Genomic DNA, 22,939 nt, shown 5'->3' on the forward strand with positions numbered 1-22,939 from the left:
TCCACCCAGCTGGCCCAAAGCTACAAAAGAAGTGGAGTGGCAGGGAAGATGTACTAAAGACGTTGCTAGAAGTATACAAAAGAATCCGATTGAAGGTCCCCTTTTAGAGACATACTCGCACCTAGAGAAATGAGTTGCTATTATTTTTAGTACAGGTGAAGGTTCCCAGGGTCTTACAAACTTTCTGTAGATGAGGACCACTGTCTGAATCTGTGAAATGGGCGTCAGAGTCTCCCCCCACTTGCCACTCAAAGTGTGGCCTCGGACCAGCAGCTTTTGCATTCTTAAAAGCTTGTTAGAAAGGAAGAATTTTAGGTCCTGCCTCAAAGCGACTAAAACAGGATGTCTAGAAGTGGATATCAGGTATTTGTCCTTTAATAAGATTTCCAGTTAATTCACATGCATGCTAGAGTTCCAAAAGTGAGACCTTACAGGAATATGGTGAGCTGCCAGAGAAATATTCTTCAGGTGAGAATAGGTTCTGGAAAACAATCGGAATATGCTATTGAGCATCTGAGTATTACGGTTTCCCTTCATATTATTATGTGTACCACAGCAACACTGAGTTATAAGCCTATTGCTTCCTCAAAACTCCCTTTCTGTGTTGTTACACCTTGAATCATTCAGGGACAGACACAGTTCGTAGCACAGGCTGCTGTAAGACACTCAGGACTCCTGGGGACCCGGGGAAAGTAGTGCCTTCTAATTCCATTAATGGACAAACGAACAGTGAGGGGCCAAATAAGTTCTTCGAGTTGAATTTGGTCTGGAGATTAATAATATATACCATACAAATGTTTGGATGACTTGACAAAAATCCAAACCTCCAAAATTGCTTTCCTTACTTGACTTCAATTTTTACACTATGCTAATTGATTGTTTCACAGTCTGCTGGAGTCCAGTAATTTTCCTCTGTTACAGGTTACTTGGGCCATTCCCCCATGGTCTGATAAAGTCATGTCTGGTAAGATATAGTCATTTCCCTGTGGGTGATATTCACTCTTTCTGGCCATGCAGCACTTTGTAAGATCAAGAATCCAGGGAGCGGTTAGCTAGAATAATGTTATCTGGGAGCCTTTTCCTAAGGTCACCCTTAGCCCCGCTGGCTGTCTGGGAGGAATCACTTCTCTGTTTGAACGTAACATAATGGTGTCATGACTCTTGGGGGCGCTGCTCTGAGAATGGAATGAGCCTTGTCTAGCTGGCTGAGTAACAGTTTTCTCACGCAGTTCCGTGCAGCAAAAGTGGCCCATAGCCTTGTATATATAGCCTGGGCATCAGAGCCCTGGCTACGTCTCTGTTCCCACGTGGACCCCACTTGGCCACACTGTTCACTGAGATACAAGTGGACAAAAAGAAACCTATGAAACAGGACTGAGTTGGAAAACTTCCTCTGCGACAGATGTCTTAACTATCTTCTGTCTCTTTATCTGCAGAATGGGATTCATAACCTAAATCAGAATCAAGTGACATCACTGATAGGAAAACGATTTATAATCTGCAGGCTGCAAAGTGAAGAATCAGTCCCATAGCTCAACGGTGACAGCCTAGCAATAGCTTTGTAAATCTCTTTCCTCTGGGGTCTCCATGGTGACAGAGAACGGCTGTCTACCAGACTGGGAAGATGTCCCACTTACATACTTGAGAAGAATATAAAAACATATGCTAGCTTTCTTAGTGAAATCAGAGATGCCCCAGAGAAAGGATCGTTCAACTAGACCTTGAGTTGGAGTCTCAACTCTGTCACTTGTTAGTTACATGATGCTAAGATGACTTAGTATATTCTTCCAGGCCTCCGTTTGCTCATCTGTAAAATGGAATGATATTAGTGCATACTCATGGACTTGTTGGGTAAAACTGAATAAAATACTCTCCCCAAGGTGCTTGATTTCACCTGGTAAATATTTATTGAGTATTGCCAAGCTTGGTTCTAGGAGCTCCAGACAAAGCCATATATAAGATCCAGAGGGTCCCTGCTCTCTGGGGGCTTATACTACAGTGGGAGGGGCTGAGAGATCCCAAGCAACAGAACACGTAAGGAGGATGTGTGCTGTACTGTAGTAACAGGGGGGCTATGAACAGCAGTACTGCAGCTAAAGGGACAGAGTTCTGGGGATGGGGTGGCTGTGACATTGAGTCAGGAGGCAGGGAAGGCCTTTCTGGGTTGGGAACATTTGAACAGACACCTGCTAGAGGGAGGCATGAAATTAATTTAGTCTGGAGACTAATAATATCTACCTGTCACTTGGTAAGTTCTCATTAAACCTTTCTTTTTTCTTTCTCCTTTCTTTCTTTCTTTCTTTCTTTCTTTCTTTCTTTCTTTCTTTCTCTCTCTCTCTCTCTCTCTCTCCTTCCTTCCTTCCTTCCTTCCTTCCTTCCTTCCTTCCTTCCTTCCTCTCTCTCTTTTTTTGAGATAGGATCCAGCTATGTAGTCCAGGCTGGTCTTGAACTCACTATGTTGTAGCCCAGGCTGGCCTTGAACTCTTTGTGGTAATCCTCCTGTCTCAGCCTCCTGAGTGCTAGAATTACAGGCATGTGGCCCATGCTAAACCACTTTAAAATAAAGAAAAACCTTTATGAATGGATAGTGCATAGTCAGAAGTATAGGTGCAATTCTTTTTTATTTTATTTTTTTGCGATGCTGGCATGGAACCCGGGGCCTCATGCATGATAGGCAAACACTCTACCACTGAGCTGTAACTCCAACCCAAAGATGTCATTCTTGTCCATAATGATAAAATGCTAAGAGGAGCACAGGTTCAGGTTGTAGAGTCCCCAGAAAATTTTAGAAAGAGATAAAAGCTGAATTTCCTGTGCTGCTTATCTTACCCCTTGAGGTCCCTGATGACGTTTTCAAATGGGAAATGAGATGCCAATCAAAGCCTCAAAAAATGGACAATAAAACTCAGAGATTCTTCATCCTTTGGAAATATGAGCAGCTCTTCTGCTTTGTGGATTCACCGTGTCAGCTCTTCACAGGTGATCTGTGAGCTCAGTGCGGAAGTGAGATTGGGAAGAAGGAAAGAAGGGTCAAGTGAAGACTGAAGAATCTTTGTCTAGTGTTCTCATTATCCACTTACTTGATTCCTAAACTCTCCTTCGTCCCTTGGTTCAATGTGTCAGTGCCTCACCTGGGCATCTGAGGAACAGAGAGAAATAAGACAGCCCTACCTCTAAGGGCGCACAGTCCAGTAGAAAACAGTGACTCTGAGGAGTGAAGTTACATCATCTTACGGGACATCTACCGTGAAGCATGTAAAGTACATAGGATGGGGAAATTCAGGTGGGAAATCAGGGAAGGTATATTTTGATCCAGGTTTTGAACATTGAACATGAGTAATATTTTGCAGAAAAAAGAAAGGACTGGTGTAGGGAACATATTACAAGATATTACAAGCACAACGAAATGCAAAATCTGTGTAGGAGAAGATGACAAATCAGTGTGGCAGCAGCACTGAGCAGGGAGTAGCTGCCAGAGAGCAGGCTGGAGGGATGGAGAGGGGACAGATTGTAAAAATCCTTATGTGCTAAGCTCAGGAATTTGGAATCTATCATGCAGGCATCAGGGAGCCATAAAAAACATTATATTGCTTCTCCTAGCATCCCTTTTTCAGAGTCATTCTCCACTGTTCAATAATTATGTTCCCCAAATCATAGGGGCAGAGTCGAGGCTGGTTCTACCTGATCCCCAAGTATGACTTAGGCCAGACTATGAGAGTCCTCTAGATTTCTGGCCCCTGATTGGTTCCCGATTCTCCATGTGACCCATTTTCAATGCAGCTCCTAGGAAAAGAAAAGGTTTTTTTTCCCTGTGGAATTGTGTAGTGTAAGCTTGGCATTAGCAGAGGCAAATACAGAAAGACAGGTGGAGGAAAGTAGAGAGGATTAAAAAAGTGCAAACCTACTGATATTATTAAATTATTAGGTATGAATTATATCTAAAGCCAGCCACCTTTCAGGAATCTGTTACATGAGCCAGTCAATTCCCCGCAGCCCTTGATTTTATTTAAGTTGTGCTTCCTGTCACTTCCAGTTAAAGAAGTGACTAACGCCAAGAGTCACAAGTGGTTTGTTAGTAAGGGGATGATACAATCAGGTTCCTTTGTCAGTTAACATGGTCCCAGTTGCAGAATGTATCCTAAATAAGACAGGGACTAAACTATAGGACAGGATACCACTATGGGGACCACGTAAAGAAATGTGAGTCCTGGGTATAAATATTTCTGGGGCAATTATCTGCCAATCCAACAGCGCTAAGTTGGAGTGATGAGAAGTAGCCAGACTCTGGACATATTTGATTTTAAATTATATGCAGAATATAAGAGAACCAGAGAAGCAAGAATAAGTATAGAGTTTTGACTTGGAATGATAGAGTAGGCATTTACTCGGATAGAGAAATATTGGAAAGAATAGATTTGCATGAGTTAGAGCATCTGGAATTTGTTTCGGATATATTAAGATTGAGGTGCTCATTATACCTTCAAACAGACAAGGCAAGCAGATTTTGATACAGGAATCTGGGATCTGTGGGAGAGATCTGGGCTAAAAATGTAGCATTGGGAGTAATCAACACAGAGAGTGTTTAAAACTATGGGAATGTACAAGGTCACCTAGAGTGAGTGTAAATGAAGTACTTAGCCCTGGAAAATGGGTTGCAAGTGAGAGTGAAGAGTCATCAGTAGCACAGTGAGGAGATATAGATGGCAGGTATTGCTGGCAACTAAAGCAAGGCAGATGTTGCAGAGCTGAATGAGTGAAGAACATGAAGGCTGAATATCACAAATACGTGATTACCCAAGAGACACCAATTGTTACTATGCTTGGTACTTATCCTTCGCTCCAGCTCCAGATAGGCCTTTGCCATCGTTTCTCTTACTAGACTTGTTTTACTCTACTGCTTAATGGGACTCATGTAACTTGGGATGTTAGACATTTTGGTGCATCCGTAGGTTTGAAGTGAGATCCTCAAAATTTGAGAAGTCACTGGGGAATCTGCTATTTTCATAACTGTGGTGGTGCTGAAAAGATGTTGGATCTGAAGATGCATTTGAGATGTGATTTCTTATGACTGTAGATGGATATACTGGGAGGGAAATGAAAATGCATTGTATTGGGAAGGTTTGGTATATTCTTACTTGAGCCCCTCATGCCAACTAACATCATGAGCTTTTAATAGTTTTCCCAGATACTGAGGTCTACTGTCGATGCATTGTCTTTTTTACTTTTTACTTTTTAATTTTTTTTATTAAGTTTATTTATCGGTGCATTTTAGGTATACAGTACAGTTACATTCATCATTGGGATCTTGTACCTGAACATGATGTGTCTTGGTTCTTATTTTTTCCCCATTCCCTGGGCCTCCCTTCACCCCCTCCACCCTTCCCTATTTACAAATAATTTGTTTCCATTTTTTCCTTTTCTCATATTTTTATTTTCCCTTCTTTCCTTTCCCCATCCCTCCAATTTCCTCTATTCCTTTAGACCTTTTCTTCCTATTTCACAATATCAATTACACATTTTGATCCTTATTTACACTTTTAGTTTTTCACACCAGAGAAACTCTTCAGTATTTACACACGTGTGTCCCATTTATTTCACTTAAGAGTATGGCCTCAATGTGCATCCACTTAGTTGTAAATATCTCTAGTTTCTCATTCTTCATGGCTGAGTAGTACTCCATTTTATTTAAAAAGCCCACATCTTCTTTATCCAGTCTCCAGTTGATGGGCATTTAGGCTGTTTCCAAGTTTTAGCTGTACAAACTGTGCCACTATAAACATGGGTGAGCATATATCACTGTGATATGATTCTTTTGGGAAGATACCCAGTAGAGGAATAGCTGGGTCAAATGGGACTTCCAATCCTAGTTGTTTGAGGTATCTCCATATTGATTTCCACAGTGATTGCAACAGTCTACACTCCCACCAACAATGAAGAAGGGTTCCTTTCTCTCCACAACCCTACCAGCATTTGTTATTTGTTGATTTCTTGATAGCAGCCATTTTTTCTGGAGTGAGGTGGAATCTCAGAGTTGTTTTCATCTGCATCTCTCGAATGATCAGTGATGTTGAACATTTTTTCATATGTTTATTTGCTATTTCTACGAAATTTCTGCTTATTTCAGATGCCCAGTTTTGAATTGAGTCTTTAAATTTGGGGGGATTGGATATTTTTGAGTTCTTTATATATTCTAGATAGTAGACCTTTGAGGAACAGCTGGTAAAATTTTTTTCTAGCATTGTAGGTTGTCTCTTAGTTCTGTTGGTGGTTTCCCTTGCAGTGTAGAAGCTTTTTAATAAGATGAGATCCCAGTTATTGATTCTTTGTGCTACTTCACGTGCTACTTCACATGCTACTGAGGATTTGTTCATAAAGTCTTTTCCTATGCCAGTGTCTTCAAGAATTTCACCTAACTTATCTTCCAGCAAGTTTAATGTTTCTGTTTTAATATTTAGATCTTTAATCCACTTGGATTTTAGTTTAGTGCACGATGACAGACAGGGGTCTAGTTTTAATCTAAGTTGCAATCCAGTTTTTCCAACACCATTTACTAAAGAGGCTATCTTTCCTCCAGTGGGGATAGTTGGCTCGTTTGTCCAAGTTGAGGCAGCTGAGTATGTCTGGAGTTGTTTCTGCATCTTCTAATCTATTCCACTGATCCTCAGGGCAGTTTCTTTGCCAGTGCCATGGTGTTTTTATCACAGTGGCTTTGTAGTGTAGTTTCAAGTTGGGGATTGTTGCATTGTCTTTTTTATCCTGGGGTCTCTAAAGGGCTTATAATCTTGGGTGGTTTCATATGAAGAAATATTATTTGTAATTACAAATATCTCAGGAAATAAGGATGTTTCTTTTCTCACTTGACAAAAATCCTGGAGGTCAACAACTGAGGAGTTGTGTGATCCAGGAGATTATGAATGTCAATGAAGACCAGGCTCTCTTCATCAGTATTGCTCCAACAGCCTTCATGTCAACCATATTGACACTCATGGTCACAAGGTGGCTGCCATAGCTCTACATCTGTTATTCCCTCACCATAGCATTCAAAACTAGAAAAAATGGACCCCTTTCTTCTTATCATTGGCTACTTTTTTTTTATCTATAAAGATTACATTTCTCAGAATACCTGAGCTATTCAGGTTCCACTGGCCAATAGTGGATCACATGTCACCTGGAAATGAGAATTATGTAAGAATTGCTTAGGTAAGTCATGGTTCATTCTTCAGGGCTAAGGAAAAGGTCCATTCCCTGCACACATTGCCAGTCCTTACTGAAATAAAACCATAGTCCTGTTAAAGGAAAAGGGGACAGACAGCTGCTGTCATAGGAATCATGGACATGAATGACAGAGGTCTGGGTCTTCTTGTTTGAACCATGATAATGACATAGATCATCAGCAGCATCCATACAATGAAAACTGGACTAAAAATACCAACCCTCACTGTTAAAATAGGCAGCAAGGAAGTGGCCAACAATGCCATATTCTTCGGAGAGATCGAGTAGATGAGGCCCAAATGACTTCCATATGTGGCAACTGTGGCCTTAGCGATGGGCTTATTGAATATTTCATTAGACTTATGGAAGCAGACTTCAGGAGCTAGCGCTAGCACTTTTCAAACCTTTGGTCGTGAAGAAAGGACATCATATGATGTTTTTGAAAAGTGTTACAAAAATACTTTGCGTTTTTTCCTAAGAGAAGGTTGGGATGAACTGTTTTGGACAGATGTGAAATACAGAGACTGAATGAATAAACTACAGGATCCTGCAGGTTAGGAATCCAATAAAAAATTAAGAAATTATGAGCCATGGATAGAAGAATTTAAGCTTCACATCACAGCTATGAATTCTTAAATTTTATAATAGTAATAATAATAATAATAGCAAGCCCATTGAACTCCCTTTTTGCCAGTTTCCCTTTTAAGCTCCTTATATGCATCACCTTCTGAGTCTTTACAGTGTCTCCAGCTGGCACCATTACTGTTTCCATCTAATGGACAAGGGAAGCCACATCAGTGAGAAGCAGAGAGGGACAACCTGGACTTTCTGCATGAAACCAACTCCCCTGGTCAAGAGAACAAGGAAAGGGGGATGTGGCTAGAAACAGAAAGCTTGAAAAAGGAGGTAAGTCTCTGAAACAAATACAAGGGCTCTGGGACAAACTGCTGCCCAGGGACCAATAAAAGGAATGAATAGCAGAAGTGGACTGGCTGAGGTTAGGAGCTAGGAATTTATGGAGATCTGAATCTACATTCTCTGCTGTAAACAGTAGAGCAGAATAAATGGACCGGGGGAATCATCCCACGAGGGGGCTGGTCTGTGAGTCTGTGATTTAGACTCAGTCTTCTGCCGGTAGCCAATGGCATAAATAGTTCCTGTTTTATTTCTTGTTTGTGCCCAGGTAATGAAAGCCTTTATTTCCAGAACCTTTTCCCCAGGCATTCCCAGAAGCAGGTCCTTTCCCCTGCTACTCTTTATAGGCACTTTTGCTGGGATAAAACACAAGAAATATTTTCTTCCTGAAATGACAGAAGAGAGTCTTTCCCTTGCTCCAAAGAAAGTGTGGCCTTTGATGGGCAAAATCACAGTAGAATCTGCAGCCATCATCTCGAACGCTTCCCACTCTCTCTTGGGATAGAAGGAATCAAAGTGCTTGCTAAATATCACTTTTTCCATGAGTTATCAGAAAGAGAACACACCACTTGTTTTTTCTTTTCAGCATTTATTGTAGTTTTTGATTTTCTCAAGGCTGTTCCCATGATCTAACAAACACACTGGTAACAAAAGCTCAGCCCCCTAAAGATATTTAAAGGGAAATAACCTTTGTTACAGAGACACAGGAACAGCCAGGTTCTGAGCACAGATGTGGCAGGGGCAGATCTGCCAAGGGGACTAGGCTCTGGATTTGGGGAGGAACAAGACCATGTGCTTCCATCCAGCCCAGAGCTGCTGGGCCTCAACCTGTCTTTGCTTCTGTAGACCACTGTAGAGACAAGCAGGAACGGAAATGACACATTCTCAGCCTTTTAAGAACTACCGTGTATTATTTTCCCAACCTGGACCCACTCAGATCCTGAAATTTCAATTCATTTTATTTCCTTTTTTCCCAGGATATTTTGTTTCCTACAGGTACAAAACCATGCAAAACAAACCCCAAAACAAAAAATAAACAAGATTAGTGAGAAAATTTCAAAAACATAACATCAACTCTTCTCTCAAATTGAAATGTAAAGGAAGGAGACACTATATGTAATATCTTCTGCAGCTCACAATCCTGTAATAGTCAAGCTTCAGTCCCCTCCATCCCCTGGGAACTATCCCATCCACTCTTGCTGAGTGGCTGGATGACCCTTGTGCTTTCTCGCAAACATGGCATCTTCCTCCTGTAAAACCTTCATGAAGACAGTTAATGGGGCTTCTTGGTTACAGCCTTTATCTAACACCTAGCATAGGATTTATGCATAAATGCTTGCAAATAAAATGAAAGAATGGAATAAGTGGCAGAGGTTTCATAGCTTCTTGGTCTGGTTAACAACTATCACTACCTACATCTTCCTTCTTGGGTCTAATTTGGTTGATTCTAGGTAACAATGGTTGCTAAGGGCTTTCTGGGACACCATCTTCTTCAAAGTGACTGCTCCAAGTCCAGACTGGATGTAGCATTGGCAAAGGGCAGTTGAAAGGTATGTGTACTGGCCAAACATACACACAGGTGTAGCCTGGCCCACAGGCATGTTCCAGCACAGTTAACATGCCCTCAGTGACCTTTGACTTTGGGTGGACCATAGGAAGTGGTGGGGAATGCTTCAGGGTGGCAAGTGTGGAGCCTATTCAGAACTGGACATGCACTCAACCCCTGCCTCCTGAAAAAGCCACCCTCCTTGCATTCCAGAAATATCTATCTTGCAGATCAATCTGCCAGGCAAAGCTGCTTTTAAATATCATTTTCCCTCCTGGACCTCTGATGATCAGGTAGTAGGATGTGTAGCAGGAGAGGAGTCAGTCAATTCAAGCTGGAAGTTTGGCTCGTCTATGTAACCTTAGGTAATACAACATACTTCCTACTTTTGCATCTGTAAAATAATTTCATAAATCATGAACTCTAGTTCTTCACACCAAATTTCCCAGCTCTCTTTAGTTGGCCTGCACCTGGATTCCTGCAGCAGCTTTTCCTAATCCTCAGTGTACCCTCAAGATCCTCTGATTTGCCTGTTCCTTTTTACAAAAAATCAGAGTAGCCTGCCTTGGAAAGATCCCTTGGTAGTGACCGTATGATATGTGAGCGCTGGAATGCAAGAGTAAAGAGAGAATTTAATCAGGGAAATAAGCTATCCTGGGAAGGATCCTTCCGGGAACTTTAGGAAGCATTTTTCTGGGGCCGTGTAGTTTATGAGAGAAGTCTGTCTCACTCTGGGTCTCAGTTTGAATGTAAATCTTGGTTTTCTCTTGGAAAAGAGGGTAGAGAAGGGTTTTGTGATGCATGAGACTCTCTAGAGTGAGAGGTGTCAGCCCAAATGAGCCCCAAGTTGCTCATCCAGTATAAGCAGGCCCCACAATTATTGCAATTACAAGGTGTTACTGGGTCTACTCAGAAAAGGAGGAAGCTGTGATGGAGATCTTTCTGATTCCAAAACTGGAAATGCTGTTCAGGCTCTAGCCTACTGGTGGCCTCATGAATGATTTCCCAACTGGTCAGGATTCTCTGCAACTAACACTCAGAATTAATTTGGAGTGGTTCCTTCTTGATATATAAGTGAACAAGTAGCAGAACAGTAAAGAAAGAGGACCATCATTTGACCTCGGCTCCAGGCAATGTGAGGGAAACTAGGAGATAGAGGGTCTCTGGAAAGATTTATGTTCTTCATTAAGGAACTGAATATGTTCACTTAAAGATGCAGGATTTTTCCTTCTGGGGAAAGATTTTGCTTGATAATAATGTCCTGCATGCATACTACTCTATTTATCCCAAATCTATGCTTAGTGACCTTCTTAATTACTAGGTCTTATACTTTATATTTCTCATTTATTTTAGTGTCCACTGCGTTAGGACACTACCTCAGGGCTGGAACAGAAGGCAGTGAAACAACTGGGCAGAGTTTGTCAAAGTCATGGAAGCCTAGGGCACATGCTCAGAACATAGGATCCAGGGTGACTCTCTCAGCAGTGGACACAGAACCAATGAGAAAAGTGGTATTTTCAATTCTTCATTTACATTCAGATAAAGCCTGAGTCTTCAGATAGAGCAATTTAAATCTGGTGCCAGAACAAGTGAATTTTTGATAGGACAGCCATCCCAGTGCCTTATGTGCAGGAGAGAAAAGCCAATCCAGGAATTTCACACACAAAAGACCCCTTTCCCTTATCCTTGAGGAGCAATGAGTCTGTTTACTGGGCAGCTTTCTGTAGAGAGTGCTTCTTTTTCACCTTCAGTAAATGCACATCCCCACTACCTTTTCTGCGTGTCTTGTCCAATTCTTTGTTCAGGACACTAAGAACCTGGGAAGAATTCCCTCGGGGTCCACCATCCGGCAGCACTACCACTTTGTGCTGTAGCCTAACTCAGGAGAATAATTCTTTCATGATTTGGTATGAGGAAAATGCTGCTGAATGCATTTGTAGAGTTAGTGTTTCCCCCTGGTTGGTTCTCCCCCATGGTTTCATGTGTTTTCTGTGCATCCCTCTCATAATTCTGAGCATCCTTTGATGTATGCACTTCCGTGCCCTCCTTCCCCACTGAGCTGAGAGTCCTGCCAAGGCAGCTCAGGTCTCTCCTATTTCCTATGTCTCTTCCAATTGCCACTTGGTCACTCTGTGGATATGTGTGGAATACAAGACTGCATGGTTATCTTTAAGAACTCTGTTGTTTTTCCATATTCAGGGACACTAGAGACTCATACTTTTTTTAACCTTCATTTCCTACTCTGATGACATAGGACATACTCTTATTACCTCGTCATGTAAGATATTTCACAACTTTTGAAAGGGACTCAGGCATCTCTTATGCCTGAAAATGGAAATTTCTCATTCCTATAGGAAACTGGAAAACATGAGCTCATCTCTTCTCACCTTCATTTGTTTCAAGCAGAACATGAGAAAAACCCTCAACCTCAACATACTCGCAGAAACGCTGGAGCTGCCCCTCTCTGGGCATGGCTTTGGTTCTTAGACATCTTTGTCTTCAGTGTAAAATTTTTTATTTTTTTGGTACCGGAGATTGAACTTGGGACCTTTCACTTGCAAGGCAGGCACCAGAACCGCTGAGCTAAATCCCCGGGCCATCTTCAGTGTAAAATTTTAAGGGTGAGAACTTTAGGCACTGAATTCTTAGCCTGGGACCTTGCGAACTTCATACTCACTTCCATCTCAGGAGAATCTGGTTGGCCCTGTGTGCGTGTGCTTGAATCCTTGAGCCTTGTTATATCTGAAAGGTCCTTGAGTGTAAAGGATAGGGCAGGGAGAGGAGAAATTGTCTGTGAATGCACTGGGAGAAAGAAGGCTTTGCATTTGAATACGTAAAATTCATTGTCATTACAAAGAGTATGGTTCCTAGTCTGGGCTTTTTGCAAATCAATAGTGTTTCTTTTTCTTTTAGCACTCTCATAATTATTCAATCTGTGTAAGACAGCAGAATCTCCTGAAGATACCCTCTTGGAACTCTATCAAGGCATATTGTTCTGGAAGGAGCATTATGACCCTCCTCTTTCTCCTCCTCCTCCTTATCTTCTTCACGATTATCATCATCATCACCGTCTTCATTACCATCAGTGCTGCAGCATCAGTATCACTGGCACCATTGTCATCGCCATCCTCACCATCACGTGTGTTGATGGAGCACTTTATTCCTTCCAAATGCTTTCCATCTAGGAACTCATTTTGACCATCATAGAAACTCTGGATGATTCACCAGGTAGGGATTAAAGACACTCATAGATATGAAACAGGTTCAGAATGGTAATTCTACTTGCCCAAGACACAGACACAACTAGATTAAACCCAGTTAGCTCTCTTCTGATGGTAGAGGGGCAAGGGAGAGGTTTTCTTTGGAAAATGATGGGTGAACAAATGGGAGGGAAAGTGAAGAAGTGAAGAAACTGAAAGAGCCAAGGAGTTCAGTGAGGTGTCAGAGAAGCTCTGACTGGGACTCCCAATTCTATGGGCCTGAGCAGGTCACACTCTACTGGACTTAAAATTTGATCTGAGGTTCTTCTGCAGGTTGCAGGGAATCCCATGAACTGCTGCACCTTCACTACTCTGAAGTCATGGTTTCCATGCACAGATAAATGGGACTGCTGAATTATTTTGTCATTATAGCTGTTGTGCTGTGAGCTGGTAGTTCCAATTTGTGATGTCAAGGTTTTCAGTGATATTTCCAAAAAAAAAAAAAAAAAAAAAGAGGGAGCAATGACAACTGCACCTTTTGGAATGATGAATTCTCCTTTTCTCATCTCTGAACCACATGCTACTTCCTTTCCAGAGCCATGAATCATCCATTTGAGGGAAGGGAGGAGAATAGAAAATTAAACATAATTTATGCTTTGTTAATTGAAATCAAATAAAAAATTCAATCTCCCATGAGTTGCCATTCTCACATTTAACTGGAGCAGATGTATTATCAACCTGACTATTTCAGAAAGTTGACTTAGCTTTCCTGGATACCAGATAATTCCTTCATCTGGTCTCCGCAGTGACAAAGGGAACATGGCTTGGTGGCTCACTCTGAGTCACAAGGATCAGGCTAGAGTAAACACGGATGAAAAGAGCCCTTAAACATTTCAAGTTTGCCTTTCATTTTGGAACCATGAGCTTTCAACCAGTTTGCCAAATACAACTTAAAAATGAAAGTCCTCACAATCCAAAGGGTTAGGTGTCTCTTTTTTCCTCCAGTGAATTGTAGTCTATGTTTCTAGCCAAGGATGTGTGATTGATTTAGGAGGGAAGGGTTTTCTTACTCTTATTTCCAAGGCGCAAATGGCTTCTTCACCACTGGTTAATCATATCAAAGAATGGGTTTGCTTGTCCTGTTTATGTGAGGACACATACTTGGCAGCTTTCTTTGGAAAGACTACTTAAGGTATTGATACTTTGGACTCATGAGGCCAGGGAGACAGGAAAAGGGAGGCAGAGAGCTAAGTGTGACTGAAGGGCTAGATGGATGTGTGCTTCCTTATGAAGGAAGAGTGGAGGGTGGGCTGGAGTAATGGTCATTCTTAGCCAATACATTAACATTCTTAAAACTTTTCTCCAATCAGATATTGCGCTCTCTGTCTAAATTATAGACTCACCTAGTTGCTACTGAACTCCAAAAGGAAGCATTCCAGCAAGGTAGCCATAACACCCTGGTGGCCATCTGCCTGTGAAATAACTCCCACAAAAGCCTAAAAGGAAGATGAGAGGGAAGAAGAGGGGCAAAGAAACATGGAGAGAAGACTTTCCTCCAGTTGTTCTCAGTGCTAGCTTCCCTAAAATTATTTTTTGAAAGGCTTGATGCCTAAGCCGGACTCTAAAATTTCTGATTCAGTGGGTCTGAACTGGTGCTCAGGAAGCTGTGACCTGAAGAAAATCCAGAGCTGAGTCAGAGGGGTAGCCAGGGCTGAAGCTCACTCACTCCTTGCTCTGCTCAGAATACAGGGCCCCACACTGGCCAGGCCTGCAGCACATCCTTTGGAACAAGCATGCATTCTCTTCCTCCCAATGCAGTGTGCACATATTTTGATCTATGTCTTCCTTTGCTTTGGTATTGAAATTATATCTGCTGCTTTCAACTGTTTTTCTTATCTAGAAAAAATTATTTCTGAATCTGGCCTATCAGTCAATTCCTTGCCAGGACTGACTGAGACAGGGTAAACCGCACTCTTTTCAGGGCCCACTTTCTTTGTCCTGTGGCAAGAATCATCCTGCCTTGCAGACAGAATTCTCTAAATCTCTCAAACCTGGTTCTTTCTGGTCATCCCAGAGCAAAGATGCTCCCAGCATTCCACGGTGGGGGTGAGGATGGAAGCAACAGACACAAACATACCATCGAAAGCCATTAATCAGGTTGCATTAAGCTTTTTAACAACACAGTTTTCATTTAGCTGGAGAAATGACAATTTAATAACAGCTGAACAGACTTAACTCCCCCCACTCATACAAATTTCCAATTTTACTAGAACAATTTCTGGTTTTGGAGATCTGTGGACAAGTGCTTTATGTCAATGCTGTATTTTAATTGACTCAAACTAATGGAAAGGGACACATTATTTGGCAGCCCTTGATAGGGGTGTCTGAAGACAGCCCTTGACCTCTCCCACCCCCCTTAAACTGAATGGGACAAGTGGAATCAGCCCTCTTGCCACTGTCCCATTAGATGCCATCTCTGAGTAGAGAAAACGAACCATGAGGTGACCCTGAGGGGCGGCAGTGAGACAAATAGTAGAAGGTGATTGCCTTTTCCCCATTGTATCACTAGGGGTGATTCACAACAGACACACTGACTCACTGGTCTTTGCCTCTTTGGGGACCACAGGGGACAGAGTCTACCCCAAAAGCATGCCTCAGGACCACGGTGCCTGGGGAAAGGGTCTTTGGGAAAGGAGATCTCCCACCAGGAGGACTCAGTTTCTTCCTTCCTCCTTACATGTGGCCATGTATCTCCACTGATCTCAGGGCTCTGGACCAGACTGCAATCATACCGCTCAGAGCAGCCCTGCGGACCTGACTCTAACAGAACACGTATGAAAACTTCTCCTTAATTCCAGATAGTCACAAAGAGAGACCCCCTTAGTGGGTTCTTAGAAAGACAGCTTCCAGGGGTGTCAGCTACTGTTTTGGTGAGAAACATAGGTGCATGCCTCTGCTTCCACAGAGTGGGGATGGAGGAAGTCAGGGGTCATGGGATGAGGCCTTTGATGAAAGGCTAGAAATGCCTTAGAGGGGAGAACCTTGCTCCCTAGGAGTCCTGGAGCACTCAGCCAAAAAGAGCATTCTGGAGTGAAGCCAAGGCAGAAGTTTAGACATCAGGTACCAGGGCCAGAACTTAGGTTCTAGAAGTCTAGAACCTAAGCTCCTCAACTAACATAGGAGCCCCTGTAAAGGTAGGTCTTTCTTTTTTGCCACTCAAACAAACATTCATGCACTCACTGTCTCTGGCATTGACAGATGTCTATTCTGTCTTCAGGCTCTACTAACTAGTAGAAGAATTAATGGTGGGTACTGTGGCCATCTGGTCAACCAGAGACATCAAGCCTAGTCCTTCCCTGGAAATACTGTGAGATCTACCCCTTTGCCCAAGCCAACAGCTTTGGAGGCAATCCTGACTGCATAAAAGAGGAGACCTACTTGGCACTCCTGCAAAGCCAAAGCTGCAGAACCTGGGGAATTCAGGACTCGGATAAGGAGCTTCCTTGCTATTCACTAGCCTTTCCACCACAGCTCTAGCCTCATTTGTCACCCTCTTCCTGTTCCCACTGGAAATCTTGGCCAGTCATTTGGTAAAACATCATGTTGAAGGGTTTGTAGAATTTCCGAAGTCTGTGGATGACATCAGGGTCTATGCGGGGATGAGTCCGACCTTTGCTCTTGCCTAGGCACCGAGGGGCACTGCTGTCTTCCGGCTTTTTGAGGCAAGGGAAACCCTTGGTTTTGTTGAAATAGAAATGCTTCTCGGTCACAATGCGCTTCAGGCCTAGAAAATCCTGTACTTTGGCCATTTCCCCGGCAGGGTCCACAATGAGTCGCTCACCGCTGACGAAGAGAATCTGTGAGAGGGGGAAGTACTGGAGCCAGTTCTCCAGGTGCAGGGCATAGATCCCAATCCGGATGGCACTCCAGGAGGCATCGATCAGCCCCAGGGTCCGGTTTTTGAAGGCCAGCACCTCGAAGGTAGGGATCTCAGGTTTCTTTGACAGCGTCTGTGTGTAGTCAGAAATGGCCCTGGTCACGGGGTTCCTCACCACCACGATCAGTTTGATGTCTTTGGCCATGGAGTGAATGCGCTTGGGAGCCTCATTCGTCACAAAGTAACTGGGGGTCTTCTCCATGGTTATCTGCCCATCAAGAGTCTTGGGCATCACATTTCTGGAAGAGGGAGGAAAAGGGAAGAGGATAGTTATTCCTACCCAGAAATATTTTAACATCTTTGCACAAAATGTGTGATATGAGTAACCTAGTGAGGAGTCACCAAATCAAATTTATAAACACTTAGGAGTTCATTTTTTCCGTGTGTTTCAACTACAGTCTTGTCTGTGTAATTACCAGAAAAGGTGGCATAAGGCTGAGCGTTCTTTCTTGGGAACCTCACAGCCCTCAGCTTAAGATGCTTTTCGACCTCTTACAGTCATGTTTAACCTGGATATGCCCCTAATTTCTCTCCATATTTGTTTCATAACCTCTTAAATGGAGATAATGTTAGCACTGACTTCACATTATAGTGTAAGGATTAAGGGAGATGATGTTGGAGAAGCATTTAGTACAGAATCTGTCATGTGCAAATGCTCAATAAATGAAGGCTGTTATTATTGTCCTACTGGCTTCTAGAGAATGTAGGAGCTCAACAAGACCTCCAAGAGTATCAAGTCTAGGGCTGGCAAACCACTACCTGCCTCCTGCTTTTGTATGATTCACAGCTAAGAAAGATTTGTAATCTTTAAATGGTTGGGGAAACCCACAATCATAATAACAACATTATGTGATATATGAAAATTATATGAAATTTAAATTTTGATGTCACAAAGGAACCTTCACTAGGCCATAGCCACACTCATTCTTTAAGTCCTGCCCATGGCTGCTTTTGCACTGCAACAACCGAGTTGAGCAAGTATGACAGGAACTGTGGCCCACACAACTTGATATATATTCACCACCTGGCCGTTTAAGAGAAAGTTTTCCAACCCCTGACTTAGTCCAAAGATACAACGTGCAAATGAGGAGGGAGAGGCCCTGGGCAGAGAATGGACACGGGCATCAGACAGGTCGCACAACCAGCAAACTGAGTCACATCCCCAAGTAAACCTTATTATCCTCATTTGTAAAACCCTAAAACTTAGCTCAAGTTTAGTGGAGAATAAAATGATATGTAGAGCCAAAGTATCCAACATGGGCCTGGTTCATGTTACAAGATTTATGTCTACTTTTGCTTGCAAGTTTGTCCAGGTTCTGCAATAGTTTGAATCTGAAATGTCCCCCAGATTCATGTGCAGAAAGGGTGGTTCCCAGCCTTTGTCACTATTGGAAGTGGTGGAACCTTTAAGAGGTAGTGGCTGGTGGCAGGAGTTGAGGTCATGGAGGCCTTTGAAGGGCAGATGAGGACCCCAGTCTCTTCATCTCCACTTTCTTGCTTCCATGTCCTGGTAATGGGGTGAACAGCCCTCCTCTACTGTGCGCTCCGCCACAGTGCTATTGTAGGCCCCAAAGCAATGGGACCTATCAACCATGGACTGAGGCCTCTGAAATGATGAGCGGTATAAACTTTCCCTTTTATTAAGTTGATTATATCAGGTATTTGTTACAGTAACAGAAAGTGGATTCACACAGATTCTGTGGGCTTGTGTCTCTGACACACCCACTCTTTCATCTGTGTTTGCCTTCAGAGTGGCTTATCTTATTTGGGACACTAGAGGGGTTTGATGTAGTTGCCCCCCAATCCCATTGTAGTGGGCCTATCAGTGATAAAAGGAGGCTGAGGATCCTGTTTGCAGTCAGTTTGCTCCGTGCATATGTAGACCCGAGGTAACTGATGAAAACCTGTCCAGTACCTGTCGGTATAGCAGGCCGTCTGCCACCAGGTGCGCCATTAAGTCTATTCACTTCTGAGCCTTGCACCAAAGTGGTATATTTAGGATCACACAAGCCTCTTTGTTATGATGACATGCTTTTAAATGTCTCAGCTAATAAAACTTAATACAGATGGAGATCCCCTAGCTTCTCCTACCATAATTAAATTTATTTACTATCGAGTGTGTAGAAAGAATGACTTTTCTTTTATCTCTAATTCACATGCTCTGTCAATAATTAATTGCTGCTGGGTTTTGAGCTTTCACTGCAAGCACTTTTATTAAGCAAGAGGAATTTGTCTGGTAAAGAAATTCACATAGAGCTAGACCTTGCTAATATATAGTGGTTGGGTAGTGTGGAGTTTTCGGATCCAAGCCATACCCTTGCCATAAATAATCCTGCTTGTCTTGGAATGACATGTTCTCCAAAGTGTTTTGATTATCTTTACGTTTGTGTTCTTGTTTGGTGCTCACCAGCCCTAACTGTCTCAGTTAGAGGGGTGGGTTGAAGAAACACAGGTTTGGGGATCAGATTTGTTGGATTTAAGAGTTCTGATTATAGCCAGGTGTGGTAGTACACACCTGTAACCTGAGCAGTACAGAAAGCAGAGATGAAGGATTTCAAGTTTGAGCCCTGCCTGGGCAATTTAGTATATTAGCAAGATCCCATCACAAAAATAAAACTAAAAAAGGGCTGGGGATGTAGTTCAGTGCAACGGCACTGAAAACTTAAATAAAACAGTTCTAATTACATATGGAACCTCGATGAGTTTATTTCTTTCTTTCTGAGCCTTCATTTCTCAAGAACTGGGGCCAAGAAGAGTCCATCCCATATAGGACTGTAATGAAGATTAAATGTGATAATGCATGTAAATCACTTTGAATAGCACCCAATTAATGCCAGAATTGATTTAATATAAATCCGGTGTCCAAGATCATTTTTACAGCAATTCTTAGAGAAGGGCAAATAATTTTTTTCTAAATTTTTGACCAAATGGAAAAGCTGAACTAAAGGACTGATATAGAACAATAAATTCTGATTCAAGCCCATAGTATCCACAGTATTTTCTGATGTAGAGGCTAGAAATGGCCAAAGTATCAGGAATATGCCCATGTCTGATTTCTACTTCTGTAGAGGAGATTACTTCCTTATTTTATTATGGAAATCATATCTTATTATAAACATCTTAAATGTTGATGCAAAAAAGATCACCGAAAAAAGCTAATTTTACATGGTCTTTCCTAGATTTTGATCCCTGGAACATATTTCGGGTGTTTATGTCTTCTTCTTTGGCAACACTGGGGATTGATCCAGGGGTCTTTGCACTAAGCTACATCCCCAGCCCTTTTTTATAGTTTTATTTTGAGACAGGGTCTCATTAAGTCCCTAAATTACTCAGGTTGGGCTTAAACTTGTCATCCTTCTGTCTTAGCCTCTCAGAGTGCTGGCACTGTAGGTGCGCACCACCACACTGGGCTTGTCTTTTTCTTTAGCACCGGAGCAGCTGTGTGGTTTTTCTTCGCATCCATTCTTTGCCATTTGCTTCTTAGACCTCAGTGCTTGAGTCCCAGTGAGCCCCATTCAAATTCACCTCCCCTGCTTCAGCTAATTGACTATCTATCAAGAGGTTGTTGAATCTTAAATCTTTTACCTGCAGCACCGGGGATGCAATGGTACCCAGCCTATCAGCTGGAGGCACGGAAGGATGCGTGTCTAGCTTAGTACTTCAGGCAAGAGGGAGCACAGCGGGGGCACCGAAAAAAGCAGAGTGGAGCAGAGGAGCCTGACTGGCTGTGATCATCATGCTTCAGATGAATGCAAAATCATGTAATTTCAGAGAGTTCCCACAGTAGGAGCACTAATGGTGAAGACTGATCAGCTCAACCCAAATTCAAATGCTGTGGTATGGATTACTTTGTCATAAGGTTACTTTATCAGTAAGAATATTTTCTGTAGCTTCTCAAAATCTGTGAAGAACCAAAACCTTCTTCTTAAAACCGCTCCATCCATCCATTCATCCGTCCCATAAATGGTCACTTACCAGCAATCTAATGTCTCACACAAAAGACATGGTCCCTTCCTCCACAGAGAGACCACCTAACCACCACTTTTGATAAACTAAACATAGAACTTTTTATAGCACCACGTATTTAGCTATTTTAATCAGCAGAGGAGGTATCATTATTATTCTGGTTTTACAAAGGAAACAAACTCAGAACCTAAAGAGACTTCCTAAGGTCTCAATGAATCAGCATGTCTTTTGCTTCTAAGTTTAATGGCTAAACAAAAGTAGTTCAATACCAACATCAGTGTCTAACAACAGTTCCTGGCAAATAGCAGGAGATCAATAAATTATCTGTTGAGTAAGTGGAAGAATGAGTGACAAAGCATTAATCCCCTCTCCTAAGTCTAGGCCATGCTACAGCTAGGTTTCTGTTGCCTCAATTGTTCTTTTTTCCTCCTGCCTCCTCACCAGGGCCTTCCTTTCAGCACTTACTTCTGTACCATCCAGGTCTCTTTCTTCCTGTAGGACTAGAGGCGGTATCTCTCCTACTGGCTCGAACCAACCCCTCTACTTGGCCTTTGCCTTGTCCCTTTCCACCTGCTCAGGGATGCTTCACCCCATATTTCTCTTCTCTCTCTAGGACTTAACTGTGTTCTCCTCAACAGTATCTGACATTTCAATATGCCCATGTTCTCACATTGTGGTATGCTTGAGGAATAGAATAAAGGCCAGGGATGCTGGAAGGGAATGAACAAAGGTAAAGGTAAGGTAGAAAATAAGGTTGGGAAAAACGGGCAGAAAACAGAACCATGGAGAGTCTTAAGAGCCACAGGAAGGAGATGGGATTTTTTTCTATATGTGATGAGAAGCCAGGGAAGAATACTGGATAGGACAATGTGGTGTGATTTACAGTTAATTTTTGTTTGCTGGGTGCTTTGCCAAGGACAGAAAGGAATGTGGCAAGATCAGAAGGAAGGAACCTGCTAAGGGACCACCTTAGGGCAACAGGGTAGACGCGGCAGTGTTTGGATGTGAGTGGAGAGCACAACAAAGCCAGAAGTTCTCACAATGGGGGCGTACTTTGCAAAAGGCCAATGGCCCTTGCTCATGAATGGATGAGTGCAAGGGAAAGAGGCATCACACATGACTCCAAAACTGTCAGCCTGAGCTAATGGCCACATGGCAGGGACATTTACTCATGGGCAGACACAAGATTTAGGGCTCACGATACGTAATATCTGTGACCTCCTCAAGTAGAGGTGTTGAGTAATCATCTCCACACAGGATCTGAAATCCAAGGAGGGGACCAAGGGTGGAAAGGACATCTGCATCGCGTGCTCAGAGTCCACCTGCCAGGGAGCAAGAGAATAATATCTGCCCCTCCTTGTCTTCACTGGCAGAGGATGGGATCCTCCCTTGGCCTACTTGGGAAGCTCTCATTTAGATGCAGAGTGTGAAAAATTGTTTTATTATATATTTGCAAAGATTTTCATTAACTCGTGTGTGTGTGTGTGTGTGTGTGTGTACAAGGCTGGAGATTAAATTTAAGAAGCTCTGAGCCTCACACATGCTAGGCAAGTGTGCTATCGCTGAACTACACCCCAGCTCTTGCTACCTCATTTTAATTCCAAGATCCTTCAGCGCTGCCTGCATTAGGGAGTTTACAATAGAGCCATAGTATGGAAAGGGGTGGAGCTCAGTGGTAAAGGGCTGGCCTCGCACATAAAGGCCCTAAGTCCTAGCACTGCAATAAAAATAATAATAAAATAAAATAGTACCAAAAGAATAATGTCATAATATGATTTTTTCCCCTGCCCTGTGTGGCTGGTACCAGTTCTTGAGGCCACAGGCAATGTTTTATTCAACTCTGTATTCCCAGTGCCTAGCATGGCATCTGGTGCACAGCAGCTGCCATAACAATTTGTGGTTACTGGAGGAATCGATGAATGACATACAAAGGAATACACAGCCCCTGAAAATGGGAAGAATTCAGGCAGACTGGAGGACAGGGCTCCTCTAAGGTTTTCCATGCATGGGGCTGAGAGTTTCAGAAAGACCCTGCACTTCAATGTGGGCCATATGGTGAGAAAACACTGCATCTGGGCTTGGAACATCTCCTTAACAGTATCTTGGGTGCTCAGAGCAGCCGTGACATCAGCGTCAACATAGTCCTGAAGCGAGAATTGTTCC

General features: G+C 42.7%; 1 protein-coding gene across 1 annotated transcript in view; it reads right to left on the reverse strand.

Moving 5' to 3' along the window:
• Nucleotides 1-2,599: 2,599 nt before the first annotated feature.
• The window catches only part of Hs3st4 (heparan sulfate-glucosamine 3-sulfotransferase 4), a 417,435-nt gene continuing 397,095 nt past the window's right edge, over nucleotides 2,600-22,939 (reverse strand). Inside the window, exon 2 of the mRNA XM_004855986.4 lies at nucleotides 2,600-17,049. Coding sequence (XP_004856043.1) covers nucleotides 16,413-17,049 — 637 coding nt within the window. The 3' untranslated portion in view covers nucleotides 2,600-16,412. The remainder of the gene's footprint in view (nucleotides 17,050-22,939) is intronic.

This window comes from Heterocephalus glaber, unplaced genomic scaffold (assembly GCF_053883595.1).
Source record: "Heterocephalus glaber isolate CG9 unplaced genomic scaffold, H.glaber_assembly_v1.0 deba00000943, whole genome shotgun sequence".
NCBI lineage: Eukaryota > Metazoa > Chordata > Mammalia > Rodentia > Bathyergidae > Heterocephalus > Heterocephalus glaber.